At 36.1% G+C, this 22895-nt stretch overlaps 3 protein-coding genes across 3 annotated transcripts; 1 reads left to right on the forward strand and 2 right to left on the reverse strand.

Moving 5' to 3' along the window:
• Positions 1 to 239: 239 nt before the first annotated feature.
• Positions 240 to 3415, reverse strand: pno1 (partner of NOB1 homolog). The gene is made up of 7 exons (XM_088610242.1): positions 3102 to 3415; positions 2837 to 2986; positions 2440 to 2523; positions 1770 to 1830; positions 1086 to 1203; positions 831 to 901; positions 240 to 538 (listed from the first exon to the last, which is right to left on the reverse strand). The coding sequence occupies exons 1-7, from the start codon at positions 3297 to 3299 to the stop codon at positions 471 to 473; spliced, it is 750 nt and encodes a 249-aa protein (XP_088466368.1). The 5' UTR covers positions 3300 to 3415; the 3' UTR covers positions 240 to 470.
• Positions 3416 to 3806: 391 nt separating this feature from the next.
• dnaaf10 (dynein axonemal assembly factor 10) lies at positions 3807 to 8585 on the forward strand. Its single transcript, XM_088610241.1, has 8 exons — positions 3807 to 4177; positions 4567 to 4667; positions 5033 to 5163; positions 5291 to 5392; positions 6090 to 6205; positions 6648 to 6782; positions 7369 to 7466; positions 7861 to 8585. The coding sequence occupies exons 1-8, from the start codon at positions 3992 to 3994 to the stop codon at positions 8066 to 8068; spliced, it is 1077 nt and encodes a 358-aa protein (XP_088466367.1). The 5' UTR covers positions 3807 to 3991; the 3' UTR covers positions 8069 to 8585.
• LOC148646167 (uncharacterized) lies at positions 8097 to 22890 on the reverse strand. Its single transcript, XM_088610240.1, has 20 exons — positions 22552 to 22890; positions 22051 to 22258; positions 21795 to 21961; positions 21375 to 21505; positions 20852 to 21018; positions 20047 to 20132; positions 19032 to 19112; positions 17818 to 17932; positions 16748 to 16923; positions 15922 to 16143; positions 15353 to 15555; positions 14666 to 14803; positions 13670 to 13807; positions 13034 to 13262; positions 12460 to 12661; positions 12044 to 12296; positions 11353 to 11501; positions 10414 to 10583; positions 9929 to 10151; positions 8097 to 8928 (listed from the first exon to the last, which is right to left on the reverse strand). The coding sequence occupies exons 1-20, from the start codon at positions 22708 to 22710 to the stop codon at positions 8789 to 8791; spliced, it is 3357 nt and encodes a 1118-aa protein (XP_088466366.1). The 5' UTR covers positions 22711 to 22890; the 3' UTR covers positions 8097 to 8788.
• Positions 22891 to 22895: the final 5 nt, after the last annotated feature.

The following is a 22895-nucleotide window of genomic DNA, read 5'->3' on the forward strand; positions in this document are numbered from 1 at the left end:
TACTTCATACGTGAGAAAATAAACCCTCCAGCTGTATTGATGTAATATTCTATTGATATGAATCTGAAAGTAACTTTACTAGCACGTAATGCATCAACTACATATTACTTATGGTTCTGGAAGCTGATTCCTATCAGAACGAGTACAAATAGTACTGTGCATCTGGAAAATGTATAAAACGTTTCAAAACTGCCCAATACCACATGATTGCTTTGCACATTATTTTAAGTCAAGCCATCAGCTGTTGATGTAGCTTTATTCCACAACAAAGTTGCAATTCACAACTTAACTCTGTGCTTCAGATTTAAGTTCATCATTGATCCACAGTGAAGTATAACAATACAGTTAATTACAAATCCTGTACACTTGTTGGTGCCGTGAAGTCTTTAATCATCAAACTCCAGCAGGCCTCAGTCACAGTGATTTGTACTTCTAGAACACCCAAAAATGTTCCAATTGTCCAGAATTTCCTAAAATCTCTCTGCAGTTCGACTGGCCACTGCTCGAATGTTACCATAAACTTTTGATGGAGGGCTTCCTGTTGGAAAAATTAAAAAATATTACAGATCATAACAGTTTTTTTAAACATTAAATGTTACAATATAGCAGGGGAGTTTGTTTTACATACAGTAATATGGCTATGGAAATAACTTCAGAAAACAATGGACTGAAAACACTTAAGGTTAAGACATCTGCTGTTCACTGGTCTACAAATCTCAAGGGTAGTTGTCAAAAGGTTCAGGCTTTTTACCCCCAATATAATTTTTTTGTTCTAAAATGCAGTATAAATCTTATGGAATTAAAAGTACAGACTCCTATACAAAACTTACCCAAAATGAGGTTGCATATAGCTGTTCGTGCCATTTTAATGTTCTGGAAAGATCCCAAAATATGTATTTTTCTAAAACAAAAGGGAAAATATTATTTGCCAAATACAGCCTGTAATTCTTTATATCTTGCATAATACTCAGAATTGTACATAAAACAATGGAGTATTTATAAGATCAGTTCAGTATAGGGTTATTCTTCACACCCACTGCCCAGCAGGTTGAGACACAATGACAGGGTAAAACAAAAGTACTCACGTATCCGCTAAGACGATCCTTGTCCGGGTCACGTTTTCAATTGTAAATTTAGTTTTTCCTCCTTTGCCTGCTATTCTTCCTATAGCTCTGGAAAGATGATCTCCCTTCAACGGTTTAACTTAAAAAAAAAAAAAGGTATTTTGAGTTGTATTAAAGGGAGTCTACCTCGCTTACGCACCTCTTAGAACATATGAGGTACCCTATCAGTATTAATAATCCACAGAAAATAATTTAAAGGGACATCTTAATAGCATTTAAAGAATAAAAATGAGACTGTTTACAGCCCAGGGCACTATCTAGGCAGTACCCAGCTGCTCTGTTTTTTAAATCAGAATCTTGGTTGGTTGACTTCTACATGACCCTGCATTTCAAAAAGAAAACTCGCAGGCTTGAAGATTAACACCTAGTTAAGAAGCTGACAGATTGCACCATTCTGGAACTGACTACAACACTTCAACAACCTCGAGTATAAGGTGTTGCAAGGACAGCAACTTTACCACATAAACATGAATGATGTCAAAACTATCAAATGACTTCAGTTCCTCATTAACGTTAAACCCGAAGCTCACATAAGCCACAAACGAGCTAGATGGTTCCACATGGTTGGACATTTTGCCCAGTGGTCATTTTAAATGAGTAACAGAAAATCCATGCCACAGACTTTAATACTGACTAAGGACTTACCATCGGTGACCTCAAAGGTTTCTAGAAACAGCTCATCTAATCTGATAAGGGCTAGGGCATCCTGTGAACAAACAAATCTGTTGTTTAACGCCGAGTGTGTTTAATTCTTTACCTCAGTACCTACTCCAAATTGAGGGATATTAATATATTTACATCTAAGAAGACCCGACTTAGAAAATAATATAAAATGTCACCATGTTACACTACATTAGTCTGAAGAAGAGCAATTAGGTACATTCCCAGGATTGAACAAATACCTTTTCTGTAAAACACAGAAAACAAATGGAAATTAATGGGAAGTACATTTATAACTTAAAACAGAAGGCACCTTTTAACATAAAGGGTCATAGATGCCTCAGGTAAACTACCTGGCGTGTTCAACAAGGCTGATAACCTAGTTTATTTTAAGAAATGCTGGATGAAACTCTGATCAACTGGCCATTGGCAAGCAAGTATGTTAGATGACCTAAACTTCCTCTCATTAGTAGCCCTTATGTTATATTATGCTTGGTTCTCAAATGTAAACCAGATGTACAACATCACATAACAGTCAATGTTATGTATTTTTCAAAAACATGAAAGCCATAGGAGCAATCCCAATATTTGCCCATATTTTACCTGAATCTAGTCATTTTATACATACTGTACATACATAAGGTAAGAAACTCACCTCCACTTGAAATCCTAGTACAAATGCTTTCACAAAGTCTGCTGCTTTGGTAAGTGCACTTATGTCTTGTGTTTCTTTACAGGTCTGAAAAAAATAAACGCATTAATTACGTTATAGGTTTGATGACGTCAGGTTGTAGCCTAATTATTGTTGAAGAAGGCAATTACTAGATTTTGACGTAATGAAACATTAAAAGGATGCTTAAATAGTTTGCATCTACCCTTACACAGTCCAGTCACACGCATTATTCTAAAAGGTACTGACTCTAAAATTGTTTGGCAATTTATACTACCAAATATATTTCTAATCGTTAAATTCAGAACGACTGAGTAGGTCTATAGTAGAATAACACCAATCAGCGTTAAGAGGCGTTTCAGTTAAGAAGGTAAAAACTTACTTTTATTTCAACATTTCTTGTTTTAAGGTTAAACCTGACTTGTAACTGTAAATGTTCTACGATGGGAGTGAAGATCTTCATCCAGTTTTCTTTCAAAGGTGTATACCGATGTGACGGTACAGGGATTTTTCGCATTTCATCAGAATCTCCCTATAAAACGACGAAAAAATAGCATAATCAGCAGGTAACTCCGACTAGCTAGCCCCAAAGAAGCACATGTTACACCACAGATCGTATAATCTACAAATAGTGTTAACTACTTTACCTTCATTTTGTCTCCAGAAATGGGTGGAAATTCGGGTCTCTTCCTGTGAACTTCAGTTTCCATCTGCCCATCGTCAACTTGACGCTTTCGCTTGATGTTTTTCTTTGATTTAACTTGCTTAAACTCATCGGCCACGTTCTGACAGCCCGTACTGCTGCTGGGCTCGTTACCAGTCCTCGTCGTTTGTTCAACTTCCATTGTTAAGCAATAAACAGCTCCTGCAATGAGAAAAATCCCTGTACTTCTTATAGAACACTAACAACTGCAACACATGCGGTAAGACACCATCTTGTAAAAGGACCTAACGTGTCCACCAGGGTCCTTCTCATAAAAACAAATAGACGACTTTCAGGACTGCGTCACTACCCCTCCTAGGACCCAAAGGTAAAAAAGAATGTTACATACTTACAATACAAATAAATACAGGGTATTGTACTGTGTAGGTTCTAAAAATCCTTCGTTATTGCTAAAGATCTAAAAATGTAAGCTTAAAAGTGAATTAATGTTTTAATCACTGTAACAGCTCGCTACAGTTAAATACATACGTTATTGCTACGGTAGTGGTGTTCAATATATTTTCAGTCTGTAACACGATCTGAAACGACAGCGTACAGGGGTGCAGATAATTAATTTTGAAGAATGTCTAAGGATTTCTGTGCGACTTCAAGTGTGGCGCAATTGCTTCAGGCGCGGCACAAGACAGCTTGCAGTTTGTAGGGTCCTCCGGCTGAGTTAGGAAATGGAAACCCGACGGTACAGTAGCTGTGGCCCACACTGCTAGACGTGACCAGTGACGAGACGTGCTGTCAGAGCTGGAGCCTTGTTTCTACTTTTTAGACATTTTTTACTTTCATCTTTGAATTTGAACATACGCCGCCTCACGAGAAGCAATGTCGACTCCTTTGGAGAAGCCGCAGATTATCTCTCACATACAGAAAAGTCTCAACTACACTGTGTTTGATTGCAAATGGATACCCTGCAGTGCGAAGTTTGTGTGCATGGGGAACTTCGCTAGGGGAACGGGAGTGATGCAAATCTATGAAGTCCAACACGGAGAAGCTAAGCTTGTCAAAGAGGTCTGGCCAACGTATCCTGTTGATTATAATTTGTATTGGTCATTTATTTAGATATTTAAATGGCAAGGCAGTTTTCTAGAAAATAATTCGCCGGATCGTTACCATGGCAATGCACGCTTTGTCCATAAGGGCAACACCTTTACTGGGTTTTTAAGTCGCACATTGTTCTTGTTTTAACAGAAAGACGACAAACGAGAACTATTCGTTTGATTAAGCTTAAAGTTCAGGTCTCTTGGTGACTGCGATCCAGATGACTGCAATGGATTGTCGTGGGGAAAGTTATAAACAGACAGATTTTCCGATGTATTTGCATTGAATTGGTTTGGGTTTGTGTGCTATCCACGCCAATTTCAGCGTCCGAAATGTTGTCATGTTTTGTCTTTTCGTAGATTGAAAAGGCCAAGCCTATTAAGTGTGGAACATTTGGTGCGACTTCAATACAGCAGAGGCATCTAGCTACTGGAGATTTTAGTGGGAACCTCAATATCTGGTAAATTTAACTTTTATCAGTAAGAAGCTTAAGGTGAACCACGTCTTTCCTTTCTGGGGTGAGAGAAAATGCAAATGATGCAAGTATTGCATAAAACAAGGCTGTTTTATTCTCAGCTAAAGCAGTCCCTAATGAATACATGGTATCCTGTTTTGCTTTTGTCCTCTTAATGAGGCTTTATTAGTATTATTTGAATTATACCAAATAAAAGTTGTTTGCAGCTGAGAGGTTATAGTGCTTCTGTCATTCAGAAACATAATTTGGGAAAGTGGTGAATTTGTCTGGTGTGAATGGCAGAATTTCAACATTTCAACGTGAACATGCGCACAGTCTTTGTTTGAATTCCTTCAAAATATATTTTGTAGGAATCTTGAAGTGCCGGATGTCCCGGTTTATTCAGTGAAAGCACACAAGGAAATTGTGAATGCCATTGATGGTGTAGGAGGCCTGGGTATTGGAGATGGAGCCCCAGAGATTGTGACTGGGAGCAGAGATGGTAAACACATGCTGTTCATGTTCATGTAAACTTTGTACTTGTGGCTTATGAACTTGGTAACAAGTAGTGTGCAGAATATATTTTAATTCACGTTAAAATGCTGAAATGTATGTTTTGATTTATACAGGAACAGTTAAAGTGTGGGACCCAAGGCAGAAAGACACTCCAGTTGCAAATATGGAACCAGTTGAAGGAGAGTCAAAGAGAGATTGCTGGACTGTAGCATTTGGTATGTATAAGGAACATGTGGCTACTGTTTTCTTCATATTATGTTTGAGGTTTTCCAAGATTGTTCCAAATGGTGTTAAAGCAATCCATCACCCACATTTTTAGCCTGAAATAAAATACATGAGAAATACTTTTTCGGGGTCCAAATGTTTTTAACAATTAATCCTGTTGATTTTTTATATGGATATGGGTATTGAAAATCATCAAGTTTTTTGTGGTTTAATTGCATTCCTTGGTTGCCAAAATTTAATCATTTCACAGTTGAAATGCTTTTAATGTTGCATTTACTGTGTCGTGACAGCTGAAGTATATATTTTGGAGGCTTTATGTAAAAAATGAAATGAAATTTCCAAATAGAAGTTTTCATGTATGTTGAAGAGGTTTTAATTTTGTTTACTTACTCAGTGCACTCTTTATTTGGTAGTAATGCCTTTCAAAATTATATTGAGTATTTGTATTTAAGTGATACATACAACTATTTTTCTGCCTGCCTAAACATACTATATATATAAAATAAGGTACAGAATACAGGTAGCCTTCTTAAGATTAAATTTTTTACCTCTGTATATCATAAAGACGTAATGAGGAACACAAGATTAGTGTTTAACCTGTTATCTATCACCATTATATAATGTAGTATCAATGTGTTTGTGTCTAGATGTAGTTCAGAATCTGATTTTACATTTTGTTTGAGTTAGGACATGCATTCAATGACCAGGACCGCTGTGTGTGTGCTGGATATGATAACGGCGATATTAAACTTTTCGATCTGAGGAATATGTCGCTAAGATGGGAAACAAACATTAAAAATGGGGTAAGGTGGAACAGCAGTATCAGTTTTAAACTAAAAGCATTCCGATTAACATATAACTAGACAGTTTTTTTTACTGTTGAACTGTTTCTGAATAATTAGTAAATGCTAAAACTCTATCTTAATGACAGTGAATCTGGCTTTTCCAACAGCAAAAGGTACTTGATTGACAGGATGAAAAGATGTTGCATTCTTGAAGGAAAGTAAAACAGTAATACATTGTGTAGTGTTTACCAAGTTTTCATCTTGCATGATCTTCAATTCTGCCAAGTCCATTGTATTTCTATGAATTTTCTTAATGCTTTTTAAGACTGTTTGGTTTGAGTTATAACTGAGTTATATTAATGTGGGTGCATATTGTGTTATTGTACATCATGTTTCTGTAATGTCTTCTTTTCATTGTATGAGTTGCAGTGTTTGGTTTCATTTTTTGTGTAATTGACAGGTATGTTGTGTCGAGTTTGACAGAAAAGATATCAATATGAATAAACTTGTTGCCACATCACTGGAAGGAAAATTTCATGTGTTTGACATGAGAACACAGCACCCCACCAAGGGCTTTGCATCAGTTGCTGAAAAGGTAATGAACCGAAGAGAGATTTTGGCTTTCCATTTTGGAAGATGTGAAAGCTTACTTTTCTTAAAATACAAAGTTTCTCTTTATATGTAAATCTTTACATGCTGTCGGCTTCTTATGCTGAAATTTGCTCAAAGAGAGCTTCTTACTGTTGAAAGTACAACTCAGATATTTAATTATATGTGTATTTATAGGAACAGTCAGAGTTCTCAGTTGTTGTCTCATGATTTAAGCGAATGATGTCCTTTTAAAACTACTGTTCTGAAGTTCTGAAAATATTTGAAATTCAGGAGAAAATGAATATACAGAAGAGGAAATACTTATGTTTCTGTGTAATTTTGATACATTGACCCCTTTCATTATTAAGCAGGGGATATATCATTTGTGATATATTATTTTGCTGTTTGACAGATTACTCTTTTTCTATGAATTTTCTATGAATGTACAGGATTTCCATGTGAATACCCCATAAAACATGAATACATTTTTGTAGTTCATGATGTTTTGATAAAGTGCATATCAAGACATTGTAAACATGCTGTACGCTTAGAAAAAGTTTGTTAAAATCTGATCACATTGTCTTTTTTAGGCCCATAAATCTACCATCTGGCAAGTAGGACACTTGCCACAAAACAGAGACATCTTCATGACAGCAGGAGGAGCTGGGAACCTACATCTCTGGAAATAGTAAGTATTTGGCAAATACATTTTAAAAAATCGTATGTTAATTGTCTTTGGAAATCTGTTAACCATGCCCTATAATACCATAGATATTAAGACAAAAAACCAAATAAAAATACTTTTTGTTTTAGTTTTTAAGGTTTCTTTTCTTTTAGTGAATTATTGATGGGTGATTCTAATATGTCAGATTGTTTAAATCTGGTAGTGCTGTGAAAATAAACTCCATGGGGATTGATTTTCCTTTGGTTAAAACTGAATCTGAAAGTATAAGTGTTGTTGATTTTTGTCCCGGTTTTGTTTTAATTGTGGTTGTGAAAAATAGTAGATTTCACTGCTGTAGTTAAGATATATTTCTGTAGTGTACAGATTTTTTTAAATCTTTTTTACTTGTTTATTTCAGTGAATATCCAGCTCAAAGAACTAAGAAGGATGCAGATGATATTGATATGGGAGTGGCAGGGTCTGTCAGCCTTCTTCAGAATGTGACATTGTCAACACAGCCCATTGCAAGTCTTGACTGGAGTCCTGATAAACAGGGTCTCTGTGTAACCTCTGCATTTGACCAGACCGTGAGAGTCCTCATTGTTACTAAACTCAATAGAGTATAGAAAAATGACATTGAAAATATTGAAAATATTAGCTGTCCTTAAGCACATTTAATTTTATTACTGGAGTACAGAGTAATTCGAAATTATAATGTTGACTTAGAAAATTAATTCTGGAGAAGAAAAACACCCATGTTAAACAAGATGAAGATGAGTTCTTTATTCTGGTTTTGTTTTCTGTGATTCTTATGTTGTTACTGCCTCTTTAGAAAGGCATAATATAGCATGTTAACTACACAGTTGAAAGGTGATTGGAAGGCAGGTGAGTACTATCAAAATGAACTTGATGCATTATGTCTGTACTATATTGCCTTTGCTCTAGCTAGAAACTCTTTGCAATAAGTTGCTTTGCTGGTGTAGCCAGCATGGCGGAACATACAAGGAGAACAAACACAAATTCCACATACAGTGTAATATAAGTAAGAATTACATAAAACACATATTGCAGGTTTTAGAATTCCATTAATTTATTTGTATTCCTTTAAGTTTAATTTGTATTAAAAATCCTTTTTTAAAATAATTTGTTTTCCAAATTGTTTGTGTTTCTTCATTGTTTAAAGCTTTTGCCAAGATATGTTTTTGTATAGATGTGCCCAAATTGTTTTTTTTAATCTTGTTTGACACGGAACTGTTCCAACAATTGAAGCATTTATCATGACATTGCTATGGAGGAAAATTAAATGATGTAATTTCTGCAGTTCCACGTGAAAATTAACTATTTTCTCAGATCCAGCACTTGAATCGAAAGAATTCCTGCAGATCCTGGTCTTCAACTGATTTGTCGTGAATCCCAGCATAAATTGTCTTCAAAAGCTTTGTTTTATATTTTCCTTCAAGAATATTAATATATTTTTCCAGGCATCCTACAAAAAAACCAATGTATATAAATCAATAACTAAGGCATTATGCTTTAAACTTCCCTTATTTCTTAATATGCCTTTGATTAAAATATTTCACAATTTTCAAAACAAACCTTGTAAAATGTATTCTGGAATGAGATTACATCTACAACATAAAGGCATTGCAGAATACTGTGAGAAAACCAGCTCATACAGACTGGCCTATAGACATCAAATATAGAGTAACCACCTGGCCTGATAATGTCTGGACACTGAGACAACAGGAATTGAAGATCAATTAAACATTACTGCATTGATATTGCTGTTTAATATCAGCAATTTAAATTCAATAATGTTGATTTGGTATGGAGTCTGGAATGATGAAAATAATCTTCTGTGAGCTTTACAAATCATAAATAATGCTAATGCTTTGTTTAGGCACAAGGCCTGCTAAGAAAATTATTCTTTATGGATAATAACTCAGGAGTTATTTTTCTTCTTACTGAGTCACTTGCTGCTATCAGTTTCTTAAAGGATGTGACTTAAATTGAGTAGGATCCCATTTTATACTATCAATCTAACATTACTTTATAAAAGGATCAGATTACAATTTAAAACTTCTGAGTGGAACAAATTAGGACAATAGTACGAATATGATGTAAATTTCAGGTTTTAAGGGATGTCTGAAAATGATGGACTGATTCCAGAGAAAATGAAAAATATTCTACGTGATTTTTATTTATTCATAAGAATTGTATTGTTATAATTATCGTGCAGGTCCTGATAATTAAGTTGCAGTATCAAGTTTACACTAACTGAATTAAGTTTCAGGAGAACTGTAAAAATATTGTTCCATCTCAAAAGTTTCTGGTGACTATGGGGTCACCTGGCAACCCTAATAAAAATTCAGGACTCACATGCACAATATGTTGTTATAGTGTTACAGTATAAAATAAGTCTCAATATTAGGTTTATTTTTTAAATAATTCAGTTCTTCGGTGGCTGTACATTTAAAAGCACATACCTAGTCCCATGACCTTTCCATATGCAATGAAGGTAGAGGCCAAATTTGGATGTTCATATAGCTCTTGTTTCATGAGAATGCGCACAATTTCTCCAGTAATGAAGGCATCATCAAAAGACTGTTCATTGACTGGTTTTAGAGGAAATTTGCAGTAAACGTCTACAGCAGCCAGAGGGTCAGTCTTTATTAGTAGGTCAGCAAGTTCGATATAGGCATCATGAACCTAAAAAATAAATGAAGGGGTGAATTTTACGGGAAATGTCCCTTTTGTAGATTACCATTGAACTTTAATTTTCTTTTTCAATGGGTATTTGAAAACGTTTTTGTCTTAAATGCAGATATTAAGAGGTATCTATAACTGCTTAGCTGCATTAGGGCTTATGTTACAGGTTGGCCCTTTAACCTAAGTCTTATTAAGATCAGATAAATTAATATAGATACCAAAAAAAAGCAAAGAGGAAGAAGGAGGCCTGTGTAGTGCACACCTCTGGTGCCATTGTAATGACTTCCTCATAGAGCTTGCAGGCCTGTTCTTGTGTGTCTTCGGTCCGAGACAGAGCACGTGCAAGACCAAGGCGATGAGTATGTGATCCTTGGTTTATCGAAATTGGGCTATTGGCAGGACTTGCTGGCACAAGCTCTTGAGTAATGTTACCTACAATAAATAAAAATTACAGTAGTGATGGACCTTTTTTTGGACTTATTTTTTTTCCAAATATGAAACAGAAATCAAAAAACTTTCTGCTACCTTTGTCCTCAATAGCACTGCCTCCCCAGTTTCTATCTGAAGATGTATCTATCCATTTTCTAACCACATATCAAAAACGGGGTCATAGCTGAGCCAGAGCCTAGCCCGGCAAGGAACGGGCATATGTCAGGATACACCCTGGATGGGATGCCAATCCATTGCAGGGCACAGACATAAGAAACACACACACTCTCACACCAGGGCCAATTTTCCCAGAAGCCAATTAACCTACCAGCATGTCTTTGGACTGTGGGAGAAAACCAGAGCACCCAGTGGAAACCCACATGAAAACAGGGAGATTCATCCATGGAGATAGCACCCCAAGAATTGACCCCAGGGCCCCAGGGCTGTAAGGTAGCAATGCTGACCACTGCACCAACCTGGCAGCCCATCTAAAGATCCTTCCAGTGTAAAGAATTACAGTTTATCAGCTTAGTATCATTACCAAAAAATAGCTGACAATACTTCAGGATGGAAGGTTGATGATATATCGGCAAGTTCAATATGAGCCATAAACGTAATAGTTTGCTACAATTCATTTTTATCCTTGTATGCATAAATGGAAAATTTGAAAGACTTTGTGTAAATAAAATCACAAAAACATAATGTAAAATTGTTACATAATAGCATGCTTTATATGAATCTCTGAAAAACAGTTCCAAAATGTGTTCCTCACCTTCAGCAGTAACAGGTTTTATCTGAGGAGACTGACAACACTCTTGCTTGTCGGACCTTCTGGGAGCAAGCTGTGATTTAGAACTTGTTTTAGTGGCGGTTTTGGATGCCCCATTTAACTTTTCGGGAGTCACAACACTAGCTTGCCACCTAGTGGAGAAAGAACAGTAAAAGGTGGTTGGGGTGCAGAGTACTGGATATGTACTTCTGTGCTTTTTTATAGAATACAATGAAAAATAAATGAACAGTTCTCAATAAAAGATGCATTACATTAGTCCAATATCCTATCTGTCTGCTATGCATTATCCTGCATTAAAATAACTATAGTGCATCAGTTCTAAAAAAGTACAGTACATTTAACTTAGGCTGGTATTAACCAAATATTTTAAAACAGTCTGTTCATTAAAAAGCAATATACAAAATGAAGATGAAAGTGAACATTTTTTATGGACTTCCCATCCAGCTGTATGTGTTGTAGATGCAACTGTTTCATTACATCATCTCAACGGCTGTTAGAATAATTGGCATATGCACAAACGTCCCAGTTTTTCTCTGGAATGTCCTTGGCATTTGAATCCCTTGTTCTATTAAATATAACTACCCATGTTTAATTTAAAAGTGTATTTCTTATAAGTGCCTTGTTCTGCCATACACATCTCAGAGTTCAAAGCGTGCTTGCTTTCCCATGTGACCTTGAGCCAGGTGCAGTGGTCTTGGACATGGGCACAGCTCTTGGTGAGGGGGTTCCTCCTCCTCGACTTGGGACTGAAGCCTTCGCAGGTGTTGGAACACTTCCTCTGGCTGTGACTCCCTTCCCTCTTGTAGCTCCTTTGCCAGCTGGCATGGGGCTTGAAGATCCCGCTGCCCCTGCAGCAGTAAGAGACTGCTGGGTGGTTTTCTCCTTCTCTTTCTCCCTGGCATGCCAGTCCTGCCACCACTTTTGTCCTGTTTTGTAAAGGAAAGCTATATGTAAAATTGACACATTGATTGGCTGGCTTCCCAATTAAAACAGAAAACATTGCTAGCATGTTCATTTTCAGTAGGAAGGACATCTGTAACTGCTTAAAAAAAAGGGTATCTTGTAAAGAAAAAATGGTATTCTGCTTACTTGCTAGTTGTTCTGGGGGAGGTCCAGAGTCTGGCATGTTTTCAAGGTTGATACTGGCTTGGAAACTGAGGCGTGCGTCACTGATGGCATGCTGGCCCTGCTCAGAATCGGGGTCACTTTCATACTGAGCAAGCTGTGCCAGGCCAAGAAGGTACAGGGCATGACTGCTGCAGGGTGTGGCAAGAACCCCTAACTGGCATACCTGTTGACATGAAGGACAGGTGACGATGTACTATCATAAGGCAGAATACTTTCAGTCCACAGAAATATGTGTAAAAACAAGAAGTCATTAAAAAGGTTTAAAAAATGTGCTCCACAGCAATTATATGATCAGTATAGGGTGGCACCAAGTTCAAGACTGTAGAAGTACTACAAACATAGAGGCCAGACTACTGGTAAACAAAAAATGCTGGGTTTAATGAGCAATAATATGATTTTGAAAATATCACTCATGACTATTCTACATAAAGTTCTGTAGAAACCAAAAGAGAGATGTCTTTACGAAGCCTGTTAAGAGAACAAGAGGAGGCTGTACTGCAGTACATTATTTCTTTATTGGACACACTGTATGTACCTTGTTCTGCATGTCTAGAAGCTCTCTGCAGGGAGGGATAGCAGTGAGTCTAATCAAGGCAGTTAGCCCCTGGCACCTCTTGGCAATCCAGGACTCATTGCCCCTGGGCTTGGCTCGAAGAGTCTCCACCAAGGAGTAGTGTGCCTCAAGCAATGCCCACTCCAGCTGCTGCAGCGCCGCGCTGCGGGACACACACCGGCTCACGCTCCTGGCTGCCAGATCGGCCACGCTGAAACGCAGACGCCAGGAAAAGGTTGTTCTCAAAACTGGTGAGTGATGAAAAGCTGTTCGCTAATTACATTAGCAACCAGAGTAGCAAGCATTGGAATTCATGTCAAGACATCCTGGCTTGAATGGCAAATACTTTTTTTTAAATTATTTTTGGAGTATTTTAAAGTGTACTACATGACATTAGTAATTGTTCATACATAAATGAGAATGCATAAACAGTTATTATTTTAAGAATAGTAGACTAGAACACATTTTGATCTACTGTATATTTTAAATTACAATTTGAAAAGCCAGGATTAAAACAAAAATATATTAATTTAACTATCAGAATATTCAGTATTATAAGTCAATATAATACACTGCACATGATTATCCTTTACAAACACATCATGAATTCTGTCTCACATGTGAAAGACTTGCTCTGGGTTCATTGTTTTCTCTGGGCATTTAACTGTTTTGAGCAGTGTTCCCAGACTGAGGCAGCCTCGCAACAGCTGTGTGTTCACAGTGGAGAACAGGTTAGCAGAGTCTAGGCCATTTTTTCTGAAAGAAAAGTTAACAGTAGGAAAAGATGGTTTAAAGAATGCATGCATTTACTTATTTTGTGCAAAAAAGCGTTTCATATATATTTTCTTAAACCACTCAAACATGATTGGTTTACCACTCCATCCACTCAAAAAATTATGATTTTCTTGGTGAGAGCTGTGGCAACCTGGAGTTTATACTGGAAGCAGGCGAAAGGTGGGACTGAAAACACATGACTTCTCTCACACCGGACAGGATGCCAGTCCAGTTTAGAATATTCAGTCAGATCTAGTCTGCATGTCTTTGAAAGAAAACCAAAGCACTCAGAAAAATATCCACAGAAACATAGTCTAATATTGGACACAGGACTCATGAACTGGTAAGCAGCACTACTATTTAGGAGATCAGGTAGAGAAGCCAGAAGCTTTTTCCACAATTGAATTAAGAAAGAACCTTAAGGAGGCCAGAATTTAAATTAGCCATGAGATTGGGTTCCATGACCCCTACTCTTATGGATAGTGCACATGGATTTTTAATAGCCAAATTACAAAAGGCTTTGGATTATTGTCTCGTTTAGAGGACAATATCTCCTCCAGTACCATGGCCTTGGTCACAATCCTGGGGATTTGATTTGGAAATTCTTTTCCAGAAGGGAAAGCACCACCTACAAATGCACTAGCACCCCTTACAGCAGCAGCCTGCTTTTCCTTGGATGTCTCCCATCTCATAATTGCCATACTTAGATAATGAAACCTTACAAGACCAGGAAAGAAGATGGAAATACCACTGAAATTGTTAACCAATTGTCATTTCTTATCTTAATAACATCCTTAGAATTATTCACTAAGAACTTTGTGGAGTAAGGAGGATTCATACCTCTCCTGAGTGTACTGTTCAGTGATACACTGCTGAGTAAGAAGCTGCTCCAGACCCTGTTGGAGATACATTACAGCTTCTTGCACTCGGCTACCGGCCCCTCCTTCCTGCTGCAGCAGAGCTAGGCCTGTGTAAAACCTGCAACAGCACAGACGCATGGCATTAAACCCCACATATTTTATCTATCTCAGAAAAAAACTTAATGTAGTTCAATGTAGCAACGTAGAGTGACATTATTTCTCTTGAAATATAAAAAAAGTTTTAATGGTTAGAATAATTGAATAGCTCTACATATAGCCTTGTTTGAATATTCTTTGCTAGACATTCATTTTCATTATTCCAGTAATTCAGCTTTCAATCACATCCATCTATTTAATTTCTCTGTAGTTTAAATAAACATTAATAATTTAGCATTTTAATTGTTTGACATTTAGATACTTCAGCAACTGTTTCTATGTACTGCATGATATAATATCTCGACTTTAAGTTAGAAATTGACTTAAACCAGATACAGTACATTTTAGATAATTGTTTTGTGAAAAAAATACCAGAAATATACAATAATACATTTCTCCTGAAATCGTGGTAGCACAATGCACTTTTTTAATGGAACACTTAATAATCTAGAACAAAATATCAGCAGAAGTACATAAATGAGTAACCTGCTAGTGTATTCATAGTAGGTACCTTGTTGGTGCCCAAGAGGGACGGAGAATGAGAGCTGTCTGTAGGTGTTGCAGTGCTTCTTTGCATTTTCCCCGCAGCAGTAAAAATCTGCCTACATACAGATTGTACTCCCAGTTATCGGGATTTAAAGACCAGGCATCAAGGTGTTTCAGAAAAGCTTGGTGGAGTGGACTTTCTTCATCTGAGACCCCAGTCCTACCATCCTAATAAGAAAGTCCAAAATAATACTATATTATAATTGTAACATACTAGTATTACTTTAATATTGTTTATGTATTATTATTATTATTGTTATTATTATTATTATAATTATACATTATTTATGTATTATGTATATTATTGTGATATATTACCATTACCACTCATTTTAGAATTTCAAAAATAATGGCTATAATAACCAATAATGGTTTAATGGCTAGCACAAACAAAAAAAAATGAAAGTATCAGGAAAGCCATGGAATGAAGATGAAAGACTGATACATGAAAGCTCTCTTAGCATTTTACAGCTAACCCTGTGCACTTTGTACCGCGGAACATCTCTTTGAACTATAAATAACTGAAGAAGTTACCTTTCCGGCCTTCTTTGATAACCAGATAAAAAGGGTCTGAATGTAGTCAGCCCTAGCTGACTGGCCCTGTTCTTTCAGCTGATGAAATTCAGCATCCAGAGCTTTGAGCTGATTTTCCAGCGTAGGCTTGCCATGCAAGCCATGCAGTTTGCAGATGGCCAGGATTTCATCCTCTCTTCCAGAGGCTTTGGCACTACTGAGGTCCTGTGGATCGTCTTCAACCTGATTAAAACACAGGAAACAAATTCGGCACGACAATCATATTGCTCCTCATAACATTCTCCAGATGAAGAAACCTTAGACATATTAGAATTTTGTTTTGAATAAAGAAACATTTAGAAAAAGGCGTTTCTACACATTTATCACAGTATAATGCTTTGTCAGGTTAGTTTAATGACTCAGTTTAATTGGGATATGGAAAAATCATGTTTGGCTTGTATTTTAAATCAGCTACCATAAACCAATATTTAATACAAATGTTATTATTTCAGGCATAAAAATGTTCTTTATATTGACATAATTATGAGACTCCTGCAGTACTTGGCATGAATTCTTAGAATATCTATGCCATTATGAAGCATGTAGTATTGAAAACAGGAGGCTACTCCTTTTTTATCTCAAAGACTGGTTGTGGGGACATGGATCAAACTGCACAGTCATGTTGTTGAAGCAGAACTCATTTTGATCCTCCCGATGGATAAGCTACTAGTGACCATATTAGGATGGTCCAGATGGCCTCCTCTCATTTGTAACTTTTCTTCTCGTCTTGTACACAACACAAGAGATCTGGAGACAAATCTGGATGGAAGTAGTAGGCTTCATTTACCTTCCTCTTAAACCCATAGACTTCAGTAGCGTAGTACTGGTCTTCAAATGCCAGACCCAGCTGGAAGTGAAGATTTGGATCCCTTGGTTTCAGCTTGATGGCTGAGGCATAGTCCACTAAGACCTGGTGTAAAGCATCCAGCGGGGATTCTCCTTCTTCATTCAGAGTAATGCCCCCTGCACAAGAAATAGAGGCAGCCCTGAAGACCGTTTATCCTAGTTCTACTAGTATCCTAGTAACTAGTATCCTAACTAGTTCTAGTTATCTATTATACCTTGCATTTAATTTTTGGAAATCACAAACAATAATGCATTAGATGCTATATTGTGTTCTAAGTGAGAGAATGCGTTACATTTTGTAGTCTGGTACATAGCAACGAGGTCTTTATAAATAATGTGTTCTATTTTTCTCTGAAAACACTTCAGCACAATTATCCTATATATGTGGGAGGCTTTCAGAGAATTTTTATACAATATACACGATGTGTAGGCACTCAAATAAGATAAAGAGCTTTATTAAAACTTGAATATTTGGATCAACTCAGTTTAGCATTTTTAAGAGTATGTCTTCGCTTTTCAGTTCCACTTAAACTTCTACCCAGGGAAACATGACTAAAATGTTACTTTAATCACTTCTCTAAAACTCTCATTCCTCATCTTTTAAATTTAATCAATTTAGGATATTTTTCTAGTCTTAAAATTCTCTATATAATACAGCAACGGGACTTTGGGTATACTTGAGTACCTCATCAAGAAATTAAATCATTTATTTTGGCCAGTCAGTTGGCTAATTGCATTTTATTTCAGCCGAAATCACTTTGATGTCTTTCACCATCCCTTCTGCTTATGAAATATGCCCCATTACCTAGTATTACCTAGAGAATGTGAACATTCACACTTTAAGCTCAGTGGTAAATTTCTAATTACTACAAAGGAGTTCAAACTGTTGTTTAATACCACTCATATAATTTTATTGCTATATAGTAATTACTCAAAGGAGTCTCAAAGTAATTTGGTATGGATGATTAAGCTTCAGACTTGTAGTACAAAACAGAATAAAGAAAAACATGCCTGATTTAGGAAGCCTTTGTTTATATAATTTAATGTGTTCTTCAGCATGGTGACAAAGTTTGTCAACATCGTCTTCCATGAGTGCCTTCTGCAGCCTCTTCTCCCAGCTTCGGCTCTTTTTTTAAAAAAACACACTTCAAGTGATATTTCATAACCAATTTTTAATTTATAGCTTAATTTCATTATCCTGAGAATATTAGGCAGTTCGAGATTATTGGAAATTTGCTTAAGGCGAATAATTCATATATAGTAGAAGAGTTGACTGTTTACTGGTTAAATTACATTAGCTCTAATGCTGTGCCACAACACTGATTCTTTATTATAGCTGAAGTTAGTCTCTAACCCAAATGTCAGAGCCAGCCAAAAGGTCAGCTAAAGCTACATCATAACCTGAAATACATTTTTTCTGGAAACTAACTTTAACCATAACCCCACTTATCAATCCAGTTGTCCCACCATTTATATGGAGCCCTATAAAACTAGTGTTTTAATCTGGTTTTTCAGGTCCAAAATATCCATATTCAATAGCACTCAACAGCATTCTTTTAATTAGTAACATCATTGAATAATTAACCTTCAGAGGATGACACTTGTGAGGATATGCTATTCAGGATATTTAGAAGCACACTGTTTGTAAATATTAAATACATATCTAAATAATAAATCTGAAAACAAGGAAAAGGATGAATCATATTTTCAAAAAGAAAGAAAAGAGTTGTTTACCCTTACAAGAAGCAGTGCAGAGAATCCATAATTTTGATTCATTTTCTATACCTTATTCATTTTTATATAGCGTTATAATCTTTGAATTAATGTTACAATGCATTTCTTTGTGTGTTTATTTTTTAAGGTTAAAAAACCAAATTGAACTCTGGTTAACATTACCTGGAAAAGTGATAGTTAATACATACTTTAAAAAAAATCTAATTACGTGGAAACTTTTAGGAAGGCAACAAAAGTACTTGATGAATTCAGTACAAACATCATTTCTCCTAGGCTAGCAGAAAATGCATACTATTAATTTTAAATTATAATTCTGTTTTTTAAAGCTGTTTTATAACTACTTAAGTACTACTAATATGTTTTATTTAAAAAAACACTACAGGCATGGAATCTTTACTGTTCTTATTACATGTAAATCAATAAAGAATAAATTATTTACACTTTTTGTAAAATAATTGTGATCTACAGTAAGCATGTGATCTTTTGTTTACCTGCAGAACATGTTTTGTCTCAGTTTGAAGACTATCTGAAGAAGCAGACTGTGCTTTGTACCATTCAGAGTCCGTAACATCCTGGAAATAAAAGGCTTCATGTTAAGTTGTGTATTCAAATAAAAGAAGTGAAATTCTTACACAGAATGGAAAGTTAGTCTGAAACATGGGTCCTGTGTAACTAGTCAATTTATGCTACTACTATTTTTTTTTTCTTTATGAAAATTAGCAGTTTAACTTAAAAAGTATAAAACAGAAACCACAAACATGGTCACATTTCTTACATTTCTTTGGCAGAGATCTGTTATATTAAAAATTGACTTACAAAGTATCTATTTCACTAATCATCTTCTCATAGATAACTATCTACCAGCGCTGATGCCAAACAAGGACATATCAAAATGTCACAGGAACATTAAACAATATTTTTCAGCATTAGTGGGAGACTGATTTTTTAGAATGTGACCCACAAAAGAGTATCTTAGCAACGCTGGAGCCAACAGCACTTGATCAACAAAGCAGGTAGTAATTGCATATTAGGTACACTTAACTGACTTGAACCAAAGTTATTCTATTTTTACATACAGTACAGGTAAAGAATTCTTAAAATTGTTTCTAAGCATGAAAGCCCAATGTTTAAATACTAATGTTTTTTTATACTTACATTAGTAATAGTAACAGAATATTTTAAATATTAAATATATATTTTACATGTTACAGTTTTTTCACCCTGAAAACATTAAACATTTACATTTTGTGAATACAAGTTCAGAAAAGGCAGTTCTTACAAGGCAGTTCTTCATTTGGCACTACTACAAAACACAACTTGGCTTTTTACTGGATATAAATATATGTAAAATGAAATTATACAAACCCAATTCCATTTAAAATGATAGATATACTGTACTACAGATATTGATCATTGGGCTTTACATAATAGATAAAAGTTTAAGAAAAAATTGAAAACAGGGACTTTGGCATAAAAATACTAAGTTCCTCTGAATACGATCCTGACCTTTACATCCAGCTCAGATGGAGGCTTATGTGGGCAGTGTGTTACATGTTCGCCAAGCTCTGATAATTTTAGCACAATCTCACAACCTTAAAATGGAAAAAGACAAAACATTCTTATTTAAATGAAAACTATTAGTCATACACAGTATTTTAGGTAGACAACTTGCACTCTTCATTAACTTTGTCTACTTTAAAGGATTATTCTAATGGTCTAATCAAAATAACCTCCACTCATAATTTAGCCTGCAAAGTTCAGCTGCTGCCCTGTTAACTATTATGCCTTCACCTTTAACACGAAATAGGAAAAATAAGGAACATTTTAAATAAATATCCAGATATGTCTGCGACCTAAGGTTTATTAGCTTCTGCTGTTTGGTAATGGACTTGCTTCAATGAAGCAGTTCTTGCATATTATTCTTAAGCATCTTTGTCTCAGGAAAAACTACAGGAATGCCATTCCTCAATGTCCAATAATCTATTTAAGATTAAAAAAACAAACTGAACGCTGGCTAACATTACCTGGCAAAGTGATAGTTAATACATATTTTTAAAAAATCTAATTACATGGAAGATCCTACTCCGTTGGGCCCCTGAGCAAGGCCCTTAGCCCCAGCTGCTCCAGGGGTGCCGTATAAATGTCAGACCCTGCGCTCTGACCCCCAGCTTCTCTCCCTGTCTGTGTGTCTCATGGAGAGCAAGTTGGGGTATGCGAAAAGACAAATTCCTCATACAAGAAATTGTATATGGCCAATAAAAGTGAGCTTATCCTATCTTATTCAGGTGTCCCTGAGTGTGAGTCTATATACCTCGATAAGCAAAGCAACACTTCACAGAGGCAGCTGACATCCTCCTGTCCACTTCGTACTCCGTCACCTTCCAGCTCTCTCCTAGAGGACTTTCATCTAGTGGGTCCACCTTTGACCGCCGGGTGAGGACATCGATGTATGGAGCTGAAAATGCGTGCTTTGGATCGCTGCAGAAAAGACAGCAAAAGGAAATAGAATAACAGCGCTACAGGGCTCACTTTATTGAGCCCAACTCTACAGTATTTCTAAATTGTCTGGCCGCTTTTTAATATCTTTGTCATTCAGATTTATACTTGCATGGAGCATTTTCTACCTTCACAAAGGTACATACTACACGTGCAATATCATCAGGTTGATATGCCTTTTTGTTCTATGACTCAAGTATATAAATAACACATGTATGTTATGAAAACTACTTTAAGGTGATATGCACTGTAATGATTCCATCGCAAGTGTTAAGTGCATTAAAAAAGTCAACATCAATACAGCCGGTATTATATCTGTCAAAGTTATATCCTCTCACCTGCCACTAATTGAGACAGGTCTGTAAAATGCTGTTAAGGAGACAGGACACTCATATTCCATCTGGTCTTTCACAGTATTGAAAGTGATAACATACGGAATCTGTTCTCGAGTAATTAGAATTGTGTAAATCTAGAAGAGAAAGACAAGAAACCATATGGTTCTTTAAGTTGTATAATTGGACATTATGCAATGTACATTAATGTATCATGTTGGGGTTTAAGTTGCATATTTGGACATTGCACACAACTGGCTAATTTGACATGCTTCAATTAGCAAGACTAGGATAACATATTCATTTTTACCTCTTGTTGTTTAAGAACTCTTAACCATGTTACTATTTACAATGCATGTAAACAGTGTCGTTTTCCATGCATACTGTACTTCCCCCTGCTTTGAAAATGTTGCAGTGTGCTCTTACACAGGATCTGGTGCCATCTGCTGAAGAAACTTTGACTTCCAGCAGGCTGTCCCCCACTGATAGCGGTACAGAGTCAGAGGGATCTGCTTCATTCACAGAAACCTTCATGTTGCTGTCTGGTACTTTGGGCTGGACAGTTAAAGCATTTAGGTTGAAAGGAACAGTACCTAAACGGGTAGATGAAATGGGTATTTAGTAACTCGAAACAGATATTCAAATAGAAATAAATACCTGTTAATAGCTATATTGTACTCACACGAGTATTCGAAGATGGTGGTAGCAAATGCTGGCTGAAGCTGTAAACCTTCAGGAAATTCGAGGCCACTCAGCTCTGCAGCGCTGGCAGACAGTTTGGTTACCTCAACTGTGTATATTTTAGCTGTTCCGTCCTCAGCGATAACTTCGATGTCAACTTTGTTCACTCCATCTTTCAGTTCAATCACCATGGAACCACTACCACACAGCTGACAAAAATCATGCAAATATGATCGCCGACAGTTCAGTCTATTGTTTTCCCACTAATTAATAATTAATTAATTGTTGATGCAATGCAGTTTCCTTACGAATTTCTGTAAAACCGATACTTATTGCTATTTAAAATTATTTAATACATTTATGTATTGCGTTTTTAAAGCAAAGCTCGACGTTGTGGGTGTAAGTGCATACTGCACATACGAGAATATGTAATTTTACAGTACGTTGCATTCCACGGAAAACATCAATATCACTCAGAAATCATTGCACTTATTAGACTTACAATTTTGTATGATGCGCCGCTGTCACTTGTTAGTAGATCCAACGTTATTTTGCTGATGTTGCTGGGAACAATCACTTTATAGCTTGTTAAAAGTGGTGAGAAAGGGGGGTGTAACATTCCCGCAGAAACTGTAAGTTTTTCCAAATCACAGTTATTCATTTTATTTCACTATGACAATCCATACACTAATGTAAAGGTTCTAGTCCTCTTTAACTTTGGTTTTGGATTTCTGTGACGCTGTAACCATAGGAACAGATATAGAATGCGAAATAATTTATTTTTATTGACGTTGGCACATTGATATTTTATATATACATATCTATATACAACGTTTTCGGTTACAC

Source organism: Lepisosteus platostomus, chromosome 17, assembly GCF_059453375.1.
Source record: "Lepisosteus platostomus isolate fLepPlt1 chromosome 17, fLepPlt1.hap1, whole genome shotgun sequence".
In the NCBI taxonomy this organism is placed as follows: Eukaryota; Metazoa; Chordata; class Actinopteri; order Semionotiformes; family Lepisosteidae; genus Lepisosteus; species Lepisosteus platostomus.